The sequence below is a fragment of the Argopecten irradians genome, chromosome 5 (genome assembly GCF_041381155.1).
Source record: "Argopecten irradians isolate NY chromosome 5, Ai_NY, whole genome shotgun sequence".
NCBI lineage: Eukaryota > Metazoa > Mollusca > Bivalvia > Pectinida > Pectinidae > Argopecten > Argopecten irradians.
Window position 1 is genome coordinate 2020989 of NC_091138.1, and position 23460 is coordinate 2044448.

The following is a 23460-nucleotide window of genomic DNA, read 5'->3' on the forward strand; positions in this document are numbered from 1 at the left end:
GACGGGGGTACGATAAGGTAATATAACTATGTCCATATCATTTGTTGTTCTAAACTACGCTCCTGTAATTTAATTAAAATTCAAACATACATAAATATATTCGCTTATCGAAATTAAAAAAAAAGATAAAAATAAATAAATAGATTCGCTTGAATAATAAGTGTTTGTACCTGTCCGTTTAAGGAAACGACACACCAATAATAGTCAAACATTATTATACATAAATATGTATTACAGGAGTAATTTTTGTTGTATTAATGAAAATATACAATATATCTGGTTATTAAATTCTAAATATGTATTCCAGGAGTAAGTTTGGTAGTATTAATGAATATATACAATATATCTGGTGATTAAATACTATTATGTATTACAGGAGTATGTATGATAGCATTAACGAGAATTTACAATATATCTAGTTATTAAATTCTAAATATGTAGTACAGGAGTATGTATGATAGCATTAATGAAAATATACAATATATCTGGTAATCAAATCCTAGACATGTTGTATTGTGTATCCTTGACATGGTATTGTATGACAGATACCGCCAGCGTTAATGTAAATCCTTTTATTTAGGAACACCTGGTTTAGTGATCAATGGGACTGATTTATTTCGCCCTATCCCAGTTATCACCTAAATTTGCATACTGAGTTCTTGTGGTGGACTTTTGTGTGTGTAGCTTATTCTTCTGTTTTACATAATATATAGTTAATATCATCTGGAACTCTGCATGCATAAATAAACATTTATCTATGTATAGAGCTACATTATTGATCGATAATAGATTTTCGTATCATCACCGCCCCACATGATATGATATGTGTGACCAGTGTTTATCGAGATTTCCGTACTATTTATCTGTGGCTAATGTCTTAACAATTGAATATGAAAATACAATATGCTAACGTAAAATAAGCTTCTGCTCACATATCCTCATCAGAGTGTGAAAGCAAACCCAATAGGAGTGCTGGGAAGAAGAACAATCATTTAGGTCGAAGGTCAACTTCACAGAAGATCTTCTATGAATGGAATCTGTGATTCCCACACTCTCTCTAGTGAAATGTAGTCCCAGTTAAATCCTTAGCAGTTCGTGTGCAGGATTTACCCTTTGGATATCTCTATCGATATCATAAGCTTAACACACGACCTCGGGCTAAGAGATTTTACCTATCAATACGTACTATTCCGAATGGATAATGAAGTGTATTGGCGAGAGCTCATGAATATGCATGAACCCAGTATTTATAGTATAGGAAACCTCGGCTGGAGCGTAAAGATAGAGAGAGAGCCATGGAGCACTAACAAGCGTATTTTGTACATAGAGATTAATTTTATATTTTTGTACCAACTAATTCTACCCATGGTTGATTTACTGGTGTAGAGTGGATGTATGGTCGGTATTAGCCACCAAGGTGAGTTAAAACATCGTGTCACCATGTAACTATCACCTACGTGTTATCGTGCAATTGTTTATAAGCAACATATGGTCGGGGCCTGATATTGTATGTTAGTGTTTTTCGTAACAGAACAACAACAGTGTATAGCCAATCAATAAGCAACATCAGCCTATATTTCTGTTGATCAGTAAACAACTGGCATTTACTTATTTGTAAGTAGTGTGTGGTGTTTACGTCTCGTGCGCTGTAGTGGATTACGTAGGACCTGCGTCATGAGCTGCTATATTTAACACTGGCCTATCTGTATCTAGTCTCGGGTTCTGGGGTAGTACCTACCACTGGAATACCACAGGTAGGACATTTGTTTACTCTCACAATACTTTATTGTCTTATCTTCTGTAAACAACGCTAAATACCATTGTTCTCGTGGATGTGTTCAATCTGTTCAGTGTGTGAAGGAATCGCTATTATTTTATTTCACGAACAATTTTCTTATTCCATCTGTGAGAGTTTCTATGGACCCTCTGGGCTGTGGTATTTACTGATGTGACCAGGAAGTGCTGGTCAGACCCCTTCTCACCTGCGTCCTGACAGATGACCTCAGGTGTGTTGCATTATCATCATTAGATGTGAAGACCAGGTGAAAATGGAATCTTATCTTACCTGTTCTATCTGTTGATGACTTTATATCTAGCCTTATTCGATGGGGTTTCATAACTGAGTTGTATAAGTTAATTTTGATTTATTTCTTTTGTTAATTAATCTTGCGATAACGTAATATTAATATTTCACATTCTATAGAGAATATTTAATATAGACTACCATCTGTACTGTTATAATTAAAAGATACATCATAAACAGTGACAGGAGATATCACCAGTTATAGAGGTGACATTATAAAGACATAGGAAGTACCACTCCATCAACACTAACACTGACATTTACACGTGCGGTTTGACAGGTAACGATAGATAGAGGAACTGCTATAAACCTTATTATTTTTATCAATAGACGACAGTTGTTCCCTGTGACGTCAGCCATCTGTTGTATGATCGTGGTTAAGAGATTAACACCAGTAATTATCACAACCTCATGTTAGTAAATCGATACTGACCCACCGTTACTGTACAACATGTTTACCTGTGTTCACACGGGACAGATGCTGGCATTCATAACACCATGAACGCAGAAATATTATATTAGTTATACTACTGGGGAACATACTTTTGTAATAAACGACATGTGTGATTATATTATAAAGCATTTATAATTTATTATATATACTCTATTTAAATACTAATAAATAATACACGGAATTTATTATATATACTCTATCTAAATACTAATAAGTAATACACGGAATTTATTATATATACTCTATCTAAATACTAATAAGTAATACACGGAATTTATTATATATACTCTATCTAAATACTAATAAATAATACCTCAAATATTAGCAAACGCTGGCATTAATTCATAGCAAAGAGAAAATATAACGGTATCGGTAGTATGTGATGATGTATGTGTATAGAAAAGATAATAAAAGATAATCGACAGACACTCAACAAGTGAAAATGTGATGGTCTCCCTTCATACTTAACGTCCTAACTACCGCAATACGATGGAAATGGTGTGGTATTAGTTACTTAGCGTTCGATAATAAATGTAAGATTATGCATGGATAAATGAATATAAGTAAAATGTAGATTAAAATATTCAATTAAAATGGTAATCGATATTATACGATATTAGTGTTTTATTAATTATATAAGTCTCTGTATAAATACACATAGACAGGCATTCCTTTCGTATATTTGATATTTTGAAACGAAATTCACAAATCCTCATATGATTTTAGTTTATTGAGGGACTTTTTGTCAAATAATTACAAAAACTCCCAATTGTAATGGAAAGAGAAATCCTTTTTTGATGTCCTCGAATGATGACGTCTTGGTATTGTTCATATAATGACGTCACACTTTATTTGATAGAAACGCTCAAGGTCATATTGCTCTAGAGACGCCCTAGGCCACTCTAGAGATTCAAATATATGGGATTCACTGGTTGAATATATTTAGTATGATAATATTTATAGAAGGTTGGTGGAAAGGAGTTTTATTGTGTGGTATTAATTAATATAACATGTGTTATATAATTAGGAGTAGCGGTTGTTTATCGCACGTATGTATACTAATATGTGTATGAACCCCGTGACATACAGGTAAACACTTACAGATAGTCTGTGTATACTAATATGTGTATGAACCCCGTGACATACAGGTAAACACTTACAGATAGTCTATGTATAACTAATATGTGTATGAACCCCGTGACATACAGGTAAACACTTACAGATAGTCTGTGTATAACTAATGTGTGTATGAACCCCGTGACTTACAGATAGTCTGTGTATACTACTAATATGTGTATGAACCCGTGACATACAGGTAAACACTTACAGATACTGTGTATACTAAATTATGTATGAACCCGTGCTGACTTACAGATAGCTTACTAATATGTGATGAACCCGTGACATACAGGTAAACACTTACAGATAGTCTGTGTATACTAAATATGTGTATGAACCCCGTGACATACAGGTAAACACTTACAGATAGTCTGTGTATACTAATATGTGTATGAACCCCGTGACATACAGGTAAACACTTACAGATAGTCTGTGTATACTAATATGTGTATGAACCCCGTGACATACAGGTAAACACTTACAGATAGTCTGTGTATACTAATATGTGTATGAACCCCGTGACATACAGGTAAACACTTACAGATAGTCTGTGTATACTAATATGTGTATGAACCCCGTGACATACAGGTAAACACTTACAGATAGTCTATGTATACTAATATGTGATGTATGAACCCCGTGACATACAGGTAAACACTTACAGATAGTCTATGTATACTAATATGTGTATGAACCCCGTGACATACAGGTAAACACTTACAGATAGTCTGTGTATACTAATATGTGTATGAACCCCGTGACATACAGGTAAACACTTACAGATAGTCTATGTATAACTAATATGTGTATGAACCCCGTGACATACAGGTAAACACTTACAGATAGTCTGTGTATAACTAATATGTATATGAACCCCGTGACTTACAGATAGTCTGTGTATACTAATATGTGTATGAACCCGTGACATACAGGTAAACACTTACAGATAGTCAATGTATAACCAATATTTGTATGAACCCCGTGACATACAGGTAAACACTTACAGATAGTCTGTGTATAACTAATATGTGTATGAACCCCGTGACTTACAGATAGTCTGTGTATACTAATATGTGTATGAACCCGTGACATACAGGTAAACACTTACAGATAGTCTATCTCTATCATTTACATCATTAACACCATGACCTTGTGCAGCACGAGAAACACACGTGGCCCCTATATATGGTAATTTTACAGTTTAAAATTTTCCATTTTGTAACTGCTGTTGATCAGTCTGTTACATTTATAATACAATTTAATATATAAACATTCAAGGTATATAGTTTTAATGTCAGCTCTACAAATATGTATGAACATGCCCATAGGGAAACGTACATATGGCAGGATCAGATACATAGCGGTTAATGGGTCCGATTGCCATGTCTTTCCGTCTATATCAACACATAGTCTGAACCAGTATTTACGTAATAAATGTAAAAACTGTTTATTCGATCTTTTTCAAATGTCCTGCTATGGAGTTTGTTTACCCATGGTCATGTTCTAAATCGAAATAATAATCTGTATTCCTCACAGCCCACTTTAAATAATAGAAACTTTAATTACGTGTATGTATAAGTGTAATATCGCTTAGGAAGTCAATTAGACAGTATAACCCAACCTTTCAATAGATAGTTTGGTATCAGAAACTAATCTAGCACTGTGTTAGTTTTGTCAAGTTTTACTTTTGTGCCGACGCGAATCTACACTATGACATGTAATGTAAAGCTATAAACTGACACACAAATAGGCATAAATGTGTATATCAAATGATCATAATTACGATAATGGTGTTTTAGGCTTCACTCACCCAAACTTACACTTTATTTATCTAGTATCTTTACAACATACATTATATAAATACATATATTCACAACATACAACATCATAGAAAGAAGACAAACATTAACAGTTTTTTTAAACAGGACTTTGATAAATTTACATAAATCTTAATATTTTGAAATTTTTAGAGTTGATAGAGTTAATAGAGTTAATAATTGGTACGTGTAATAGTACTTCTAAACTATAATTTATTTTTTAAGGTAAAAATGGGCACCAATTTTCAAATGTCTCACAAAGTTGTTGTTCCCCACTCGACCTGGTCATTGTTCGCCCTTTGTCTCACAAACTCGTTGTTCCCCACTCGACCTGGTCATTGTTCGCCCTTTGTCTCACAAACTCGTTGTTCCCCACTCGACCTGGTCATTATTCGCCCTCTGTCTCACAAAGTTGTTGTTCCCCACTCGACCTGGTCATTATTCGCCCTCTGTCTCACAAAGTCGTTGTTCCCCACTCGACCTGGTCATTATTCGCCCTCTGTCTCACAAAGTCGTTGTTCCCCACTCGACCTGGTCATTGTTCGCCCTTTGTCTCACAAACTCGTTGTTCCCCACTCGACCTGGTCATTATTCGCCCTCTGTCTCACAAAGTCGTGGTTCCCAGCTCGACCTGGTCATTATTCGCCCTCTGTCTCACAAAGTCTTTGTTCCCCACTCGACCTGGTCATTATTCGCCCTCTGTCTCACAAAGTCTTTGTTCCCCACTCGACCTGGTCATTATTCGCCCTCTGTCTCACAAAGTCGTTGTTCCCCACTCGACCTGGTCATTATTCGCCCTTTGTCTCACAAAGTCGTTGTTCCCCACTCGACCTGGTCATTATTCGCCCTCTGTCTCACAAAGTCGTTGTTCCCCACTCGACCTGGTCATTATTCGCCCTCTGTCTCACAAAGTCGTTGTTCCCCACTCGACCTGGTCATTATTCGCCCTCTGTCTCACAAAGTCTTTGTTCCCCACTCGACCTGGTCATTATTCGCCCTCTGTCTCACAAAGTCGTTGTTCCCCACTCGACCTGGTCATTATTCGCCCTTTGTCTCACAAAGTCATTGTTCCCCACTCGACATGGTCATTATTCGCCCTCTGCCATTGAACCAATGTGAAAGAGGAGTATCGTTAGTCATCCTTGATATCGTTGCGATATATTTTCATGATTTAATGTGAACAGCTTGCTTCATTGATATTTGAAATTGTTCATGCCAAAGTATATTTAGAAAGGTTGTGTAACTCCAAAGTGACCTTGATTTAATTTGCCACGATTTCCTCGCCATTGTTTATTGTTGTTTGTGCTATATTAGTCCTCTACATATGTATTGTACTTTCCCTAAAACCACCCACAAAGATCACAAGGTCATATGTAGGTCACGTAACATGTAAATACGGCTAGCTGGATGTGAACATCCATTGAACTTGTTCTGTGGTCTCGTCCAGAGGAACATGCAATGGGATCCCGGTATCTGGCAGCCATCCTAATGCTCCAAAGCACACGTTAGCATCCCATGTTTACTGCCAGAGATTGACCTGGCGAAATTGATTACTTTTGACTTGCCGTTTCATTGAATTACAAGTAGGCACTGAAATCTTTGTTGGTGCTTTCGGAGTCAATCTCAGGCACATTGGTGTAAACTAGTAACAATAGTCGCTCGGACAAGTTGTCGATGGCAGGTGTAATTAGGACCGGCAGATCCATTTAATTGGACTGGATATTCAACAGTCTGCTCTGTCGGGGAAGTTGGTTAGCTTGCTATAGAAGGGGATTTCCAATTTAAGACTAAATATCCAATGTTTGAATAATACTGACTGACTAGCCGCAATGATCTTGAAAATAATTGTGTCATCGTTCCGCTGAGGATTTCGACGACTATAGGGGGGATACTAATATGTCAATATTTCGTTGTACTGATGTTTGTAACCTTTGAGATCAGAGCAAGCTGCTTTTGCTGATTTCTCCTTGCTTGATACAGTTTGCTGTGTCAGCGTGATTTTACATGAAGTGATTTGATTATATTAGGTAATGTACTTCTCTAATGTTCCACAGGTAATGTTCTCCATTGTTTTAATAAATATTCTTCGATATGGTTTCTTTCCACAATCATTAACGCATTGTCTATTTTCACAAACAACACATATGCGACTAGTATCTTTTCTGTTATGTTCAATAAATGATCCCTTAAATATATGATGTAATTTGTTTTTTGAAAGTGTGTGTGACATCTAATGCCATTAGCCTACCTTACAAGCGGCAGTATGTTACATCAAAGATGCCAGTTAAAATCAATACCAGTTGGAAATCCTAACAAATAAACCCAAGTTTAGTTACATTTAAAGTATCGACATCAGTCTAAAAGTATGAGTTTGTTTTCGTTAAATGGAGACCACGCAAATATGCCGTTCGCCTTGTCAAGCGAAAGGCAACAAGTTACATCTCTGGATCCCAAGGGAACTTCGCCAGGCCAGTATAAGGGTCACTAAAATTGTCACCAAAAGTTCATTTAAGGATAAAACCGCCTACAGTAAGGCTAACATAGGATTTCTTGAGTTGTATATCAATAGAGTCGAGCTGAAGGTTACTTGAAGCGTTACTTCGCTATAACTTAACGTGATGGGTATAGTGACATCTGGCACGGTGATATTTCGTACGTTATATGAAGTCATTGTTACAGGGTGCTGTATCATACTAGGATGTTTACATATTTTGTATCTCGGTGTAGTATCGCTTAACATTTCCTTACGATTGTCATGGTTTTACTGAAATGGCATATTTGTTGACAACTCAAAGGATGATATTTTGATTGTGATAAATTTGTGTCACTCTTGTTATGATTATGACTGAGCATAATAAACTTAATTTTTTTTTCGTTATTGATTCAAAACAAGAAAAGAAAGAAAATGTATATGTATTTTCTTTCTTACTATTACTTTTTTTAAATTGTTCATTTACTCTTTCCTTTCGATGCATACTCCCATGATCTCAACATGTTCAATTGTACTCGTTATTAATGAATGATACTGAACAATCTGTCGACGTTGTCTCTGAGATTTGTGCTGATTTATATCCGTGCACTCTGGTTTTAATATGGTCCTATAAGGTCAGGTCCTCTCTGGTTTACTGCCTCTACTTCCACTGTTAGGGACATTACGACCGCCTGTCCTGAAGACAAACCTCTCTGGTTTACTGCCTCTACTTCCACTGTTAGGGACATTACGACCGCCTGTCCTGAAGACAAACCTCTCTGGTTTACTGCCTCTACTTCCACTGTTAGGGACATTACGACCGCCTGTCCTGAAGACAAACCTTTCTGGTTTACTGCCTCTACTTCCACTGTTAGGGACATTACGACCGCCTGTCCTGAGGACAAGCCTTTTACTTATCATAACTATTCTGCGGTTTCATGCAATCTCACCTTCTTGGAATTCGTTACAGCTTTAGGTCTTATTCATGTGTGAGTACTGATTGATCCCAGTGCGTGAATTTGTGGGTAGGTAAAGACCGAATAGGCTCGGTATTTCCACTTATACCACGTTTTACTCAAGGCGAATACAGCTATACAACACAGTCGCTTATACTGAAGTTAAAATCCACTTTAGTTAGTGCATTTGTTCGTTAATGATGTAAAATTGGTTGTTCTATAGTTTACTGTAAGTAAAAAGACATACGTTCAATCTCTAGACAGGCACTTAGGCCTTAGGTTAAAATCTGAGAATATATGTGCACTAGATGCTCCCGAGCTTCGCGATTTGTAGATAAGTAATGAGAGTTGAAGGATACATTTCAGAAATGACTTTAGTTGAGGCAGACAGTTATAGACTGTAAATTGCTGGCCAACGAATTCTGCCTGAGGTAGAACTAGTTATCACAAAGATTGCTATGTAAGTAATGAAAAGGGAATGATGATAAAGTCGTAATAATATTATTACCTTCAAAACGTAAGTGTACACATAAGTTAAAACACGCGTTACCTATCCTACAGCACGCGCGCCAAGGTGTAGTGTACCGGTTACAGACCTTGGTGCACGCCCAGGTCTTCTACCTGTATACTGTATGGTGCATCGGTACAGATACGTATATATAAAAGTTATTTGGAAAACTTGGAAACGTTTGCTGCTCAGTTATTTCGACATGTGATGTACATATACCCATGTGTTTGTATTTACTGATTATATGTGGCAACAGCACCGCCGTACCTGTTCTCTAATAGCCATTCACAATCCATTAGGTAGGTCAAAGGCTCAAAGTGGTGATGTACGTATATGTATATTTACAGAAATCAATCACAGAATGTATTGGCTAATTCCTATGTGTAGGAGGTATACGATACAAAACTCTGATAATAAATGTATAAGTTTATCATTGAACCATCCTGGTATGACGTTCATCCTCCCCCTCATCCATCCCCGTGTGTATTGTAGGGATCCTAGAATTTGGGGAGCCATACCCCCTTCTCTCTCTGACGGGATTGTTAATTAAATCATGGGAGAGGAAGACTCTCTCCTTTGTCAGGACGTTCCCGTGTAAATCGTTTTATAGCAGGGATTCGTGAGAGAAATCTCTCCTCTCTTTGTCTATCCCCATGTAGAGGGAGAGATTGGAGAGAGAGAATAATCTCCTCTGATATGACCGCCTCGTCTGTCTCATTAGACCAGTAAATCAATATGGGCCTGTGGGCGGAGGTTTGTGTTGATATTCATTACCACACACAGTCTCATTACTTACCGAAGGATCAGCTTTTCATCTCATCACACGTTTATGTCAATACATAAAACGATCATTTTGCTCTATTTCAGAAAAGGACATAATTGTAGTTCTTTGCAACGTTGAATATCAGTTGACATTGTCAATGACTGGCGATGTTTATTTTAGCTGATCTGGGTTACGGCAAATAAAGTAGTATTCAGTTATAAAAAGGGTACACTATATAAGGCTGTATTTGACAATGTTTTCGGCATTGTAGATAGGAATGTTGTTGATAAGTATGAAATACATTACCGTGTATATGTATCGCCGGGATGAATAATAGATATCAGTCCGTACAGACGACACCTGGCCTGGTATAGATCTGATTTAGGTGAGAAAGAACGGACACGAGATCTAACAGGCGTTTACCACAGTATAACACTATGGAAACATTGTCTCCATTAGGAAATATAGAATACTACAAAATAGCTTTTTTTATTTCAATTGTGTAATCGCTGTTTTTTAATTTGAAATTAACCTTACAATTTAGCAAAAATAAATAAATAAACAATACCTATTTCAATCACGAATTAAGAAACTTAAGAAACTGCTGTTTTAGCATTTTTTGTATATTTCCTGCACAAAAGGTTTGAAATTATTTTTTATCTTTATTTTTCAGATGGAATCTTTTTATATATTTTATTTTGCGGTTTTATCATACAATACCGCACCACAGTCTAACACCTTACATTGTGGTTAACAACTTACAGACCTTGGTTGTCTCGTCCATCGATTTCTAGGTATCACGTGTTGTAGCACGGGGGACGTGAATTTACACGAGTTTATTGTAAAATAATAGCTTGTTTTTGTTGTTGAAATTAGAAAAGCTTGCGATAGCGGTGTGTTTCCCACTCAATCTCAGCAAATTGCGTCATTGCTTCATTTCCTGAGACTTTTGCCCAGCTCCGGCCTATCGGCTCGCTTTAATAAGATGTATGTTTTTTATCGAGGAAGATTGTCTTGTATCGATTTGGTAACCAGTGATCAGGGCCGATGTATATCACTAATACGAAATATAAACATGATGTTAAACTAGACTCTCACAGCCTCCAGGAAAGGTTGTCTGTATGACAACCAGTCGTACAAATGGCTGTCAGTTTCTACAGACAATTAACGAAAGGAGAAAAAACAGCTGAGAGAACAGTTCCAGACACCTGTAGACTTTAGACTACTATTATTAGGGCCATGATATCGATCACGTGATTCTCTCTAATCGTTTCTACTTCCGGTAAAACGATAAATGGAATGTAGACGCCATCATCAGCGTTCTACACTAATGTTCGCTTCTGTATTGCTGCAATGTGCATTATAAATGCCGAATTTCACCTCCCCGCACAGTGGCTAGCTGAGGGTTCGAGGAAAGCTTATTGATTATCGAATGTTAGTGGTCGTAAACGCGGACTTGCATGCATAGAAGAAATACAACCGATCCTCGGGCCAGCAACCTGTAGAATAGGCAATGTGACCGACGTTTAACTCGGTTATAGGCTACCCACGTCCAATAGAGCAGTGATCGGTCTGCTACAAAGATTTATTGGAGAATTGGACAGCTAGCGTCCTTAGGCATCGCTAATTACGTCCATATACCTCGGCTATTGCCGATAATGAATTATTCAATGGTACCAAAACAAAACTTCAACTCTGGATGTAGACCAGAAAAAGAATAAGCGAGTGTAGAAATCGACTTAGACCTAGACTTAAATCTGTATCACAGTTATACGTTTGTTGTCAACTAATAGTTGTATCATTTGTGCCATACCACGCATCCCTAGGGTAAAATCAGCGCGTACTGCATGCGTTGGCGGTACTGCCGTTTTAACCGTCTGTTTTGAGCGAGCTGGCTACATTTCCAGGTAAGGAATCAAAGCACGTATTCCACTGGTTTTACTTTCAAAAATTATAAGCTCGTTTTTGGGAAATTCCAAAAATAATAACTTAGTTTTCAATAGTACATAACACAATTTAATATGATGATCTATTTGAATATCCGAATGGTCCTCGGGGCAAAGGTCAAATGGTTTAATTCGCCATCATTATGAAGTTGTAGAGGTCAAATCACACGTTATTATGAAGGGAGAAACAGGAAGTATGGGAATTGTAGCACCTGTATGACAGGAGCCCGTGGGGCAAACGTGAAACTACGTTAATGTTTGGAATCTTGGTCACACGTAAGTTTGTGTAATATATACACGACAGGAGTCGGCCTAACCTCAATAGGTCTTGTATTCTAATTCTATAAACACGTGTGTCTTATGGTGTAAGTTATTCAGGTTGATTCTGAAAGTTTATTATCGTTGAAGATATAATGGTAAACTACAAAACTAACCTAAATGAGCCTAGCCGCACACATTTACAGTGACCACAAGTTTCATTCATGTAATATTTCTTTCCAGACAATTTAGGAGGGAAAGTGTGACTTTGTGTGATTTGTTTATCTGGTTGTACGTATATATCCATAATCTCTCATAGTTGTACATTCAATGCTTGTCATGACCTCCACTTTGGACTTTCAACCAATCTTCTTTTCATGTTCCTTTACACCATCATAAATACTATCAAAAGGCATCATACACAATGCTTCTGAGCTGAATGATCAATTTAGAAGCCCAACATTATCAAATGTCTACATTATAACGGTAGCAGGTATATCAATTAATGATGTCATCAAACCATATTTGCTTTGTATACATATATATATAAAACATTGTGTTACTTAAAATAGAGCATTCTTGTCGTCCAGTTTAAACTATGTGATTTCTACAATTACTGGATGATTTCTTCTCTACGTTAGAATGCACTTCTCCTACAAATTTCCGTGAAATATCTCTGACGTATCATGAGCATGCTAAGTTTAACTTTGACACGTCACATGTATCAAGAATGGCTAAGGAGTCAGCTGAGATGCTCTACCGATGGATACACATCTTTAATGACGCATACTCTCTTAGTCAACGTCATTGTTCAACCATTAGAGAGAGGTCGTAAGTTACGTCTTGGTTTAAGCGTCACATAAAGCAGAACGTATAATTTTGTCGCCATATGTCCCTCGGCCAAATTCACTGTTCTACCGTTACACCAAAGTCGTATGTCTAACTTGACGCCATGTTCCCTCGACCAAATTCACTATTCTAGCGTTACACCAAAGTCGTATGTCTACTTGACGCCATGTTCCCTGGCCTACGTCACTATTTAAGCATTATACTAATGTCGTATGTCCATTTTTCCGCCATATTGACTTCTTTGTGATGTAAATACGCCATTAATCATGTATTTTTTGAGTGCCAGTACGAAGCTGGTGATGTTGTGAGAAGAGTACCCCTGACTGCTCTGACAAAAACAGGTCTACAGTACATAGTCAATCCGATTACTGGTAAAAGCTGATGTGGATTTACATACGTCAATCCTCATTGGCGTGTTCCATTGTAGTTAAGCGTCAGGTTGGGCCATGGATTAGGTTGATGTCCTTAGTGCTGAAACGACTTTCTGATTACATTGAGGTAAACGTTGCCTATAAATAAATAATCGCAATTTTTCACTAATCCTGACACTGGAATTCGGACTTGTATGTCATTTATTTATCATAATGTCCAAATCCGATGCCAAGGAAAAAGGCCAGATACTTCAGCATAAACTTCCGTGATTAACTATCTGTTTCTCAATCATAGTTATTTGAAGCCTGCTCATTTTAACTATGCTTTGACAAACTGACTTATTGTATTCTTTCATCAATCAATAATTCTCAAGGATGTCTACTCTTTAAAAATACATGTCGTTGATCTCGTTTCTGTAGAATCCTGTTTCCTGGGTTTCCTTGTGTATTGTTCAACTTACGCTATTACGATTTGGCGTGACTATGGTAACGTGTGTATTAAATCCAGTTGTCAGGGTTTTGTCAGGCTTCATCCTCTAGAATAGCTTCCAGCATTCCATTAAATAGTTATTACAGAATTTTTGAAATATCTAAACTAATTGCATGTGAACTTTGTTTTTTATACCATCTGTTAGATCTTGACTGTCATCTCCGGAAAATCTAAGGCGCCCCCAGCTACTAAGGCTGATTACCTTACCCTTCTTGACGAGGCAACATAATATGCAGTTAAATACCTTAATCACAACCCAAATCAGCTTATCATTCAGAAGCAGATTTTTTAAGGTTGAGTAGAACAGAGAGATGTTCGGTATTACGATATGGCACCACGTGGAACTAATGCACATGTAAGACCACGCCGCAGTCCGCTGTCAGAGGAAATGCAAATGATGTATTGAGAAATATTATCTTGTATAAACAAAGCACGGCTTCAAACATGACATAGCATGTAAAACTCTATCTTTTTAGACCGTTGTGTTCCAGAATCCTTTGGTGTCTTGTCCTAGGAAATATTTATACTGTCGTAACATAATAGTATCAGTTGTAGCCTTTTTTGTGGTGGGTACAGCAGACATAGTCCAACTTCATGTATGGGTATCAACAAAAATATTCTATAATAAATTTGGATTAACAAAGGATTCTGTGTGATATAGAATTATCACATACATCTTTGTTCATATTCCAGATTTATTAAATATTTCATTCACTTTTGTTATATACTGTATGAAAATTGTGCCATACCTTATGTAAAATATGAAGATTATTTGGTCCTTCCACGTGACATACTTTGTTGCTTCACGTTAAGGTGCGTTTGGCTGTTTTTTAATGCCATGGCAACGCTTCCGTGCCACTAACAATCTCAAAAAGATTTCCATTTCTAAACAAAAATCATTTGTCCAGCTTTGGTTATTTTGCACACTTAGAGCTCATTAAATAAAAGCTGAAAATGCAAGTTAAAGACAATCGACTTGAGTTAAAAACAATCTTTCAAATAGTTTGCAGATGACTCCTTTATATCAGACATCATTTCTAAGGAGGTTGGCGAAAAATTTAATTTTAGGATATGATCTTCTAAGTATACATATCATCGTTTGTATTGATCCCCATGACGTGTAATAGCACATGCATCAGCCATATTATGATAATTATACAATGTAATAATAAAGGTAGATCCTGTATTTGAGGAGTATCAATGTTGCATGTCCTTTTTTCCCCGCGGCATTGGATACATCTAACGAAACCTTTCTATTGTACGGAACGAAATCGATCTCCATATCGACTTTCACAGAAAACACCGATGCGTGTATTTTCTGTGCTTAGAACTCTTATAATATGACAGTTTAGCGTAATTTGTTAGTGTTAATTATCTGGCAGCAATTATAGGGTTGTTTATGTATGTATTTAATGTTATAATTGTGTGTTACTAAGGGATGTGATGTGGCCTTACAGTTCCCTATGGGGTGTTAGACCCGCGTGACGTTCGTGACCTCTTGTCTAAAATGTTTCTCTTTCGTTACAGGTTGCTTTGAGACCAGGACTTTATAAAGAGAGGAGATTTATTCTGGATTCTACCGTATTGATTGAGTGACTGAGCGTTAAGTTCAGTGGAAAGGATTTCACAGTCAGACATATCGGCCAAGATGCACGTCGAGATATCTGTAGCCCTCAATTTTGTCATATCGTATCTCTACAGCAAGTTACCAAGGCGACGGGTTGACTTACTGGCGGAGGAATTAGAAAAAGGACTAAAGGGCAAATTTGAAGGTCATTGGTACCCGGACAAGCCAATTAAAGGTACGGGTTACCGGTGTGTAAGAGTGAACGGAGAAAAGGTCGACCCCGTTATTATCAAAGCTATCTATGAATGTGGCCTTGACCTTACAGAGGTTCAGTCCTACCTTCCGGCTGAACTGATCCTGTGGATTGACCCATGTGAGGTCTCCTACAAGATAGGAGAGAAGGGACCTGTTAAAATCCTATACAGCGAACGACGTGACGAGGAGAGCACTGAGAAAGCCGACCGCGAGGTACAGGCGGCAGCAGGTCGGAGCTTTAATCCTGACGCTCAGTGTTTCAAACCTATCGACAACCTTTCGTCGTCCTTCGGGAGCATGAACCTATCTCCTGGAGGTCTGTCGCCTTCCTCACCCACGTCGTCCAATGGTTGGCCAAACAGTGCCTCCACGTCACCCTCGTGTGCCCTCTTCAATTCAACGTCGTCCATGGGAGGCGGTGTATGCGTTGGAAATGGCAGCACAGTGCCGTCCGCCCCCGCGTCTACGTCGACCAAAAGTCCTCTACCAGCATACGTCCCAAAACAGGATAGAGTTCCTACACAGTTCACAGCCTCCACATTTGCCCAAACTAAATTTGGCTCAACAAAACTTAAGACACAGGCCAAACGACCAACGCGCCTCTCTCCTACAGAGTTTGGAAACTATTTCCGTCAGAGATCCGCTGCTGCTCTCCAGACCGCTAATTACAATTCCCCTCAGCGGCCAAGGTCCCTGTCCCCTAGGGATCCACGCGTAGAGTTTTACATAGACCAACAACAAAGAGTATTCATGACACAGCAGCAGCAACAACAACATCAACAACAAATCCAACAGCTACATCAACAGCAGCAGCAACAACAACAACAACAACTGCAGCAGCAGCAACAGCATACCGCCCTGAGATCGCCCCAACATCATGCTGTTCCGGCAACTGGGGACCTGTACCACAACTCGTCACCAGTTACACATCATGTCCCGTCATTCGGAGGTCTCGGAGAACTACTTCCGGGTCCACTTCCGTCTCCTGTCGGTTCCACAGCGGTATCGCCCGAGAACCAGAAGTCTTTCATCGAAGGATTGAACCTCAGCACAGTTCCCTACTCGAGCCAGTATCCCCACATGTTACTGGCCAACTGACGATATGTGATAGACTGTTATCCAGGAATGCCAAAATATAGGGGGTACCGGAAGTGAAAGTCCACGTGGTCGTTCTCTAACGAGACCAGGAATTTATTTTTTATTGATACATCACATGCGATTGGTGTTTTTATTATATAAACTATGGTATCTGAAACAGTTACGGCTCGATTATTTGGAATAAGACAGCCAATATATTGTGATTAACTATGATTTTAACGGAAATATTTCAGCATATCGACTCGTGTTCTAAATCTTAATGAAATAACGTTGACAACGGGAACATCGCTACTAGAGAGAAAATTGACATAGCAGTCCCTTCGGATCAATCATCTTCTACAAAAATGGTTATTTATTTGCATCCCACATTTTCTAAGTAGAATCGAAATCCATAAGCCTTATTTGGAATATGTACTTCAACTGTGTGTATTGACGTCACACTTTCTGAAACAACAAAAGATGATGACGTCATGTGCCAATGCGTTACATCTGATTGTTGTCAGTGTGTCCCGGACCAAGATCTCGCTATGAGAACAATCCGTTGGAAATGATGTATTGATTCATGTGTTTGTATAACACTCTTAGATTTACTGCCCGATATAAACTCGCTACTATTTTTGTAGAACTACACATTCTTAGTCACGTGATATTCGTCCATAATTAGATCAAGAAAGCTTTGTTGTACATGTTTCTTACGCAGGAATCGATCATATAAAGATATCCATATATATCAGTAAAACTCGGATGGCGCCATCTTCTACAGCGATCAACGGGGACACGACGCCATTACATGTTAATTTATTCGTAATGTTGGGTTGTCTAGATTATTAACATTCATGTTTTTTGATAGATACATTTTGGTATAGGGTCATTTTGGTAAAGGGAACACGTTAGTCATGAATCCCATTGTCTACACCAGAACGCGCATCATTTGGCCCCAGTTCCTAATTTTTCATACGAGTCCATAACGACTGTTACCAGCACCTGTTTGAGAGTGTCTCGGGGTGGTGGTGGGTTTGATGGCAGGCCAGTAGACATACGAGGTCAGTTTTATAGATGGGATAAAAAAAGTATCGTCAATCCATCGGAGTCGAGGGTTGAAAGAGGAGTCGCCGGAATGAAGTGTTGAGAGATCAGTTGGTGGAATAAAGGGTTGAACAATCTATCAGGGGATTGAAGGGTTGAACATTATGTCGGGGGAGTGAAGGGTCGAACAGTCTGTCGGGGTAGTAGAGGGTTGAACATTGTGCCGGGGGAGTGAAGGGTTGAATAGTCTGTCGGAGCAGTGAAGGGTTGAACAGTGAAGAGTGAGAAGAATGTCGGTGGATTGAAGAGTTAAACAGTCTGTCGGGGGAGTAAAGGGTTGAACAGTCTGTCGGGGAGTAAAGGGTTGAACAGTCTGTCGGGGAAGTGAAGGGTTGAACAGTCTGTCGGGTAGTAAAGGGTTGAACAGTCTGTCGGGGAAGTGAAGGGTTGAACAGTCTGTCGGCGGAGTGAAGGGTTGAACAGTCTGTCGGGGAGTAAAGGGTTGAACAGTCTGTCGGGGAGTAAAGGGTTGAACAGTCTGTCGGGGAAGTGAAGGGTTGAACATTCTGTCGGCGGAGTGAAGGGTTGAACAGTCTGCTGGGAGTAAAGGGTTGAACTGTCTGTCGGGGAAGTGAAGGGTTGAACAGTCTGTCGGCGGAGTGAATGGTTGAACAGTCTGTCGGGGGAGTGAAGGGTTGAACAGTGAAGAGTGAGAAGTATGTCGGCGGAATGAAGGGAGTGAAGGGTTGAAAAGTCGGTCGGGGAAGTGAAGGGTTGAATAGTCTGTCGGTGGAGTGAATGGTTGAACAGTCTGTCGGGGGAGTAAAGTGTTGAACAGTATGTTGGGGGAGTGAAGGGTTGAACAGTCTGTCGGGGGAGTGAAGGGTTGAACAGTCTCCGGGGGAGTGAACATTATGCCGAGGAGTGAAGGTTTGAACAGTCTGTTGGGGAAGTGAAGGGTTGAACAGTCTGTCGGCGGAGTGAATGGTTGAGAGATCTTTCGGAAGAGAGAAGGTTTGAACAGTCTCTCGGGAGAGTGAAGGTTTGAACAGTTTGTCGGGGAGTAAAATGTTGAACAGTTTGTCGGGGAGTGAAGGGTTGAACAGTTTGTCGGGGTATGGAGGGTTGAAGAGATTGTCGGGGAGTGAAAGGTTGGGTGGTAGTCTGTCTATAAAGGATTTATTGTGTCCTCATGTTGCCCGTATTCCTTCTGACTGTCTCGTCTTTACATGATAGTGATCATATTTATCTAGTCAATTTTGTCGCAATATTTTAATATTTCCAGAAAGTTTCCATGAATAAGTGGATGTCAGTGTATAGCAAAGATATGTATAATATATATTCTTACCGTTTCTACAATCACGTGTATATATTTATATAATTGGGTATGCAGGTGGTTTACTGATTGATACATCAATATATCGTATACATCTATAATATATCTATATATTACATACATAAAATATATATCTTTTCTACGTTGTATGATGCGAGCATAAATTCGTATATGTTTTTGTAAAGTATATTTTTAACTATCAATAAGTATACCTGTTATTTTAGTTTATTTCATCATCACAATGCTAAATTAACTTTCACGATCTTGTGTCATTTTTTTATCATGATAGATACATGTGCAATACGGATGGGAACGAGAATCTAGTTCTGAATCATTCATGTAGAGCTTCCGCGCATGAGTGAATATTTTTATCAGGGTTAGTTAAACGCTTTTTGAGGAGATGGTTACCGTAAACATTTCAATGACTAAGATGTCTTTGTGATATTCGTTGAATGTTTCAACGGGGCTTTTTGTACAGAGCAATATTAATTAATTTCATTATCGTCAAATTCATCAAACTCAATCATATCATGCATGGAAATTAATTTTAAGTCATTTTGTAATCATGTTTTATAGTTTTCAGAAATCATTCCAACTTTCCGTACGGAATTTAGATTATGTATACTGACATATTGATTGCTGTTCTTATTGTTATATACACTCTCAGTGTTCTAAGGAACTTTGTCTCGATTTCATAATTTTGTATCAACTGTAATTTAATACGACTCATATATAACGTTAGCATGTTTATGTTACATGATCTTTGTCTTGTGGTCAAATTGATTAAGAGCTTTTGTAAGCATACAAGGACATGGATTCATACAGCCGAGTCGGTGCAGAGTAACCTCAAATCTGTTTAAGTTTTTCCAAAGTTATTTCTAATCTGAAATGTTATAATAGTAATCGATGTCTGAGAAACTTATCAATCATCCATATCACGAGATAACCGATCTGAAAGATAAAAAAAAACATACCTGAACATAGCGACAGCATTTGAAACTGTTTTATCGGTGCTGAAAATGTGTTGGTATTTTCCACAATCCTCTCTCGAACCTTTGCACCACTAACAAAACTGCCTTCTAATCCTATATGTACTTGACATTTCGGAATGACATTCATGACCTTGTATTCTGCACATTACGTTTATGAGCCTGTATACTCCCTTAGGTAAACAAACATTCATCGTCGTGCTGTTCAAAGTGTCCAATACTGTGTTGATGTATTCCGGCCGAAAAGGGCCATTAATAAGGCAATCATATTTATTGTTGACAAAACAGATTTTCCGCGATATGTTTGGATTTATCCTTTGAAACGCATTTTCTTGTATAGAAGATGACTCGCGTTATGATATGTTAAGTTATTTCGCATGAGATATATGAAAGCGCTCTATCAGAGCATGACTCTTAATAGAACAGAGGATTGGTCTTGTTTGGTAAAAAAACCAACGTTTCCACACGTTAAAGATAATTTTATTTATCGTTACCAGAAGTAAAAATAAAGTAGTTACAACATTCCATCAATATAACCTAGCATCTTATATATCTTATCCGCACCTCGTTATACGTCTCTATTGGATCTTTACGGACCAATGATTTTGGCAGCCAATGAAAGACGTCGTAAGAACACCTTATAGAATTTAATGGCGGGTGGTAGACGGAATTTAGTATTATTTAAAGATGCTCCACCGCTGACAAATGGTATTTTTTCACTATCAAAAACAGGAGCAGACGATTTAGTATTTTTTATCAGTTACAAAAGTTACTTACTTTACACCATTACAACCATTGAAAAGTTTGAGCTTCTAATTTTTCTTCAAGTTTAAAATATGAAAAATAATTAATTGCATCCCGAAAAAATTCCGTGTCACTATATCCTATATGGAAGGAAGTACTGATTGCGCATGCACTAAAGGCGAAATAAATTATTTTATATTAATTTTTGTGTAAATTAGATATATATATACACGAACAAACACCAATTATTAATCAACTGAGGGATATCATTTATGCTTTGTCGGCGGTGGAGCATCTTTACGTATAATGAATCGTGTCATCCATGTTATATAATTTGATACTTATCGGGTATGATCTGGCGATTAGTGCCAGAATGTGGCATGTAATAGTTGTTCAGTGATAATGTGAGAATGGTTACTTAGTGACGGGTATTTAGTGATGGTCTCAGCTATGTTTTTGTTCTAGTGTCTGGCGTCGCTCTGTCAGACTAGCACTGACAAATGATATAGCATTAATACATATTTAACCTGTATCATAAGTAAAGTAGTCCCGTCTACACACATTCTCTTAAATGATAATTGCTTTTCAATATCCGCTCCTAATCCTTGAAAGACCGTAAACCATATGTATACCCCTTGTCGGACTCTGTCTCAAATCACATATCGTGATATAACGAGTAATGGTAGTCAGAACACGCGCTAGTTAGTTGCACGTGGTTTAGGTAATTATATTACCCTTAAATGTAGCTTGTAAACATCTACACCAATACAGGTGGTCATTTCATAGGTACACATCCAAAACCAGATATAGACCGGTCTAGGTGATAAATTATTTGAATATGTCACCAATAGCATATAGAATTTCAATATTTACTGAATTAGATATGTGGAGATGTCATTTGCTGGTTTAATTAGTAAAAGTCTTTCATTAACAGCTTTAACACAACTTCTCTGTGATCAGTCACATACACGCGCGATTATTCACAATACCATGGTGGCCATTTCACGTTTTCAAACAAAAGTAGGGATAATTTTATCCAGTTATATTCAATATTAATAACTAAAAGTTAATATCGTTAAGTGGTCAATGACCACGAGACTATTTACAATTGTTATTTTACGCTGTCGTCACTACCAATATATTCCGATTCCTTGTCTAAGTCTGGCTGTTTATTACAACTGATTACCGTATATAGAGAATACCTGTTGCCATAACTTCCTTGATCCATGTTACATTTTGTTTACGTCTGTAAACAGTAGTCTGATATCAGCTGTGAACCAGCAGGGTTAATTGCCATGTAGTATAAATACGTTCCACAAAAAGCAAAATCTGTTATGAGTTTTCAAAAAAGGCCTTGTATGTTGAACTTGTACGGTTTATATTGCTACATATTTTTAAGTTTGTAATAAAATTTTTGGTATTTCAAGTTGTAAGTGTTTTGTTGATTCTATTTAGACTTGACTATAAATAATTTAACATGACCTGATTTAGTAACTATCAGGGCCTGATTGGGATGAACGTGACCTAGTTGTGGCCAATATGGCTTTTAAGTGACCAACATAACCTAATTTTGTAACCGACATTCTGATTTTGATCAACATGACCTTTATTATAGCAAACATGACTATGACCGACACGACCTCATTTCGACGACTATGACCTTATTCCGACCAAATTGACCTTATTTCGATCCACATGACCTCATTTGACAAACATGACCTCATTTCGACCGACATAGCCTCATTTCGACCGACATGTCCACATTTCGACCAACATGAACACATTTCGACCGACATGTCCACATTTCGACCGACATGTCCACATTTCGACCGACGTGTCCACATGTCGACCAACATGAGCTCATTTTAATTATCACAATAATGTAATACAGTGACCAGCATACACAAACAATATGACAACAGCAGAGGTTGCTTTAGTATGACTATGCCGGATATTCACTACAATCAGAAGCGGAAATCTGTTATACATCCTTGATGTATTCATATTTCAGTATTAATTCACATGATTCTAGTTTCACAACCGCTACTTTCCATTAACGTAATGGTAAAGTGTGAGGTTAGGAAACATTTCATATTAAACAAAAAAATACTTGTCAAGCTTTCAAGAACAAATTCCATTTCAAATACGTCAATATGTATAGGACAACTCTTTATAATAAAACAATAGATTTACTTAGGAGAGTTCTTTATTATAAAACAATACTTTCACAATGATGAGTGTGCTGTCATTTGAGTGATCCCAATATAGATTTAAACTAATGAACTTATAAATACCCGGTGACAGAATATAGCATTGTTTCTATTTGTGGACCTCGATTGCTGTGATATAAGTAAATGATCA

At 37.8% G+C, this 23460-nt stretch overlaps 1 protein-coding gene across 3 annotated transcripts; it reads left to right on the forward strand.

Moving 5' to 3' along the window:
- Positions 1–1246: 1246 nt before the first annotated feature.
- Positions 1247–22527, forward strand: LOC138322637 (protein Tob1-like). 3 transcript variants are annotated; one of them, XM_069266627.1, is made up of 2 exons: positions 1247–1417; positions 15612–22527. In XM_069266627.1, exon 2 carries the CDS (start codon positions 15733–15735, stop codon positions 17002–17004), a length of 1272 nt encoding a protein of 423 aa, XP_069122728.1. In that variant the 5' UTR covers positions 1247–1417; positions 15612–15732; the 3' UTR covers positions 17005–22527. The 3 variants fall into 3 exon arrangements, with proteins under 3 accessions (XP_069122728.1, XP_069122731.1, XP_069122730.1); XM_069266630.1 differs by lacking the exon at positions 1247–1417 and adding an exon at positions 1524–1754; XM_069266629.1 differs by lacking the exon at positions 1247–1417 and adding an exon at positions 1765–2006.
- The last annotated feature ends 933 nt before the right edge of the window (positions 22528–23460 follow it).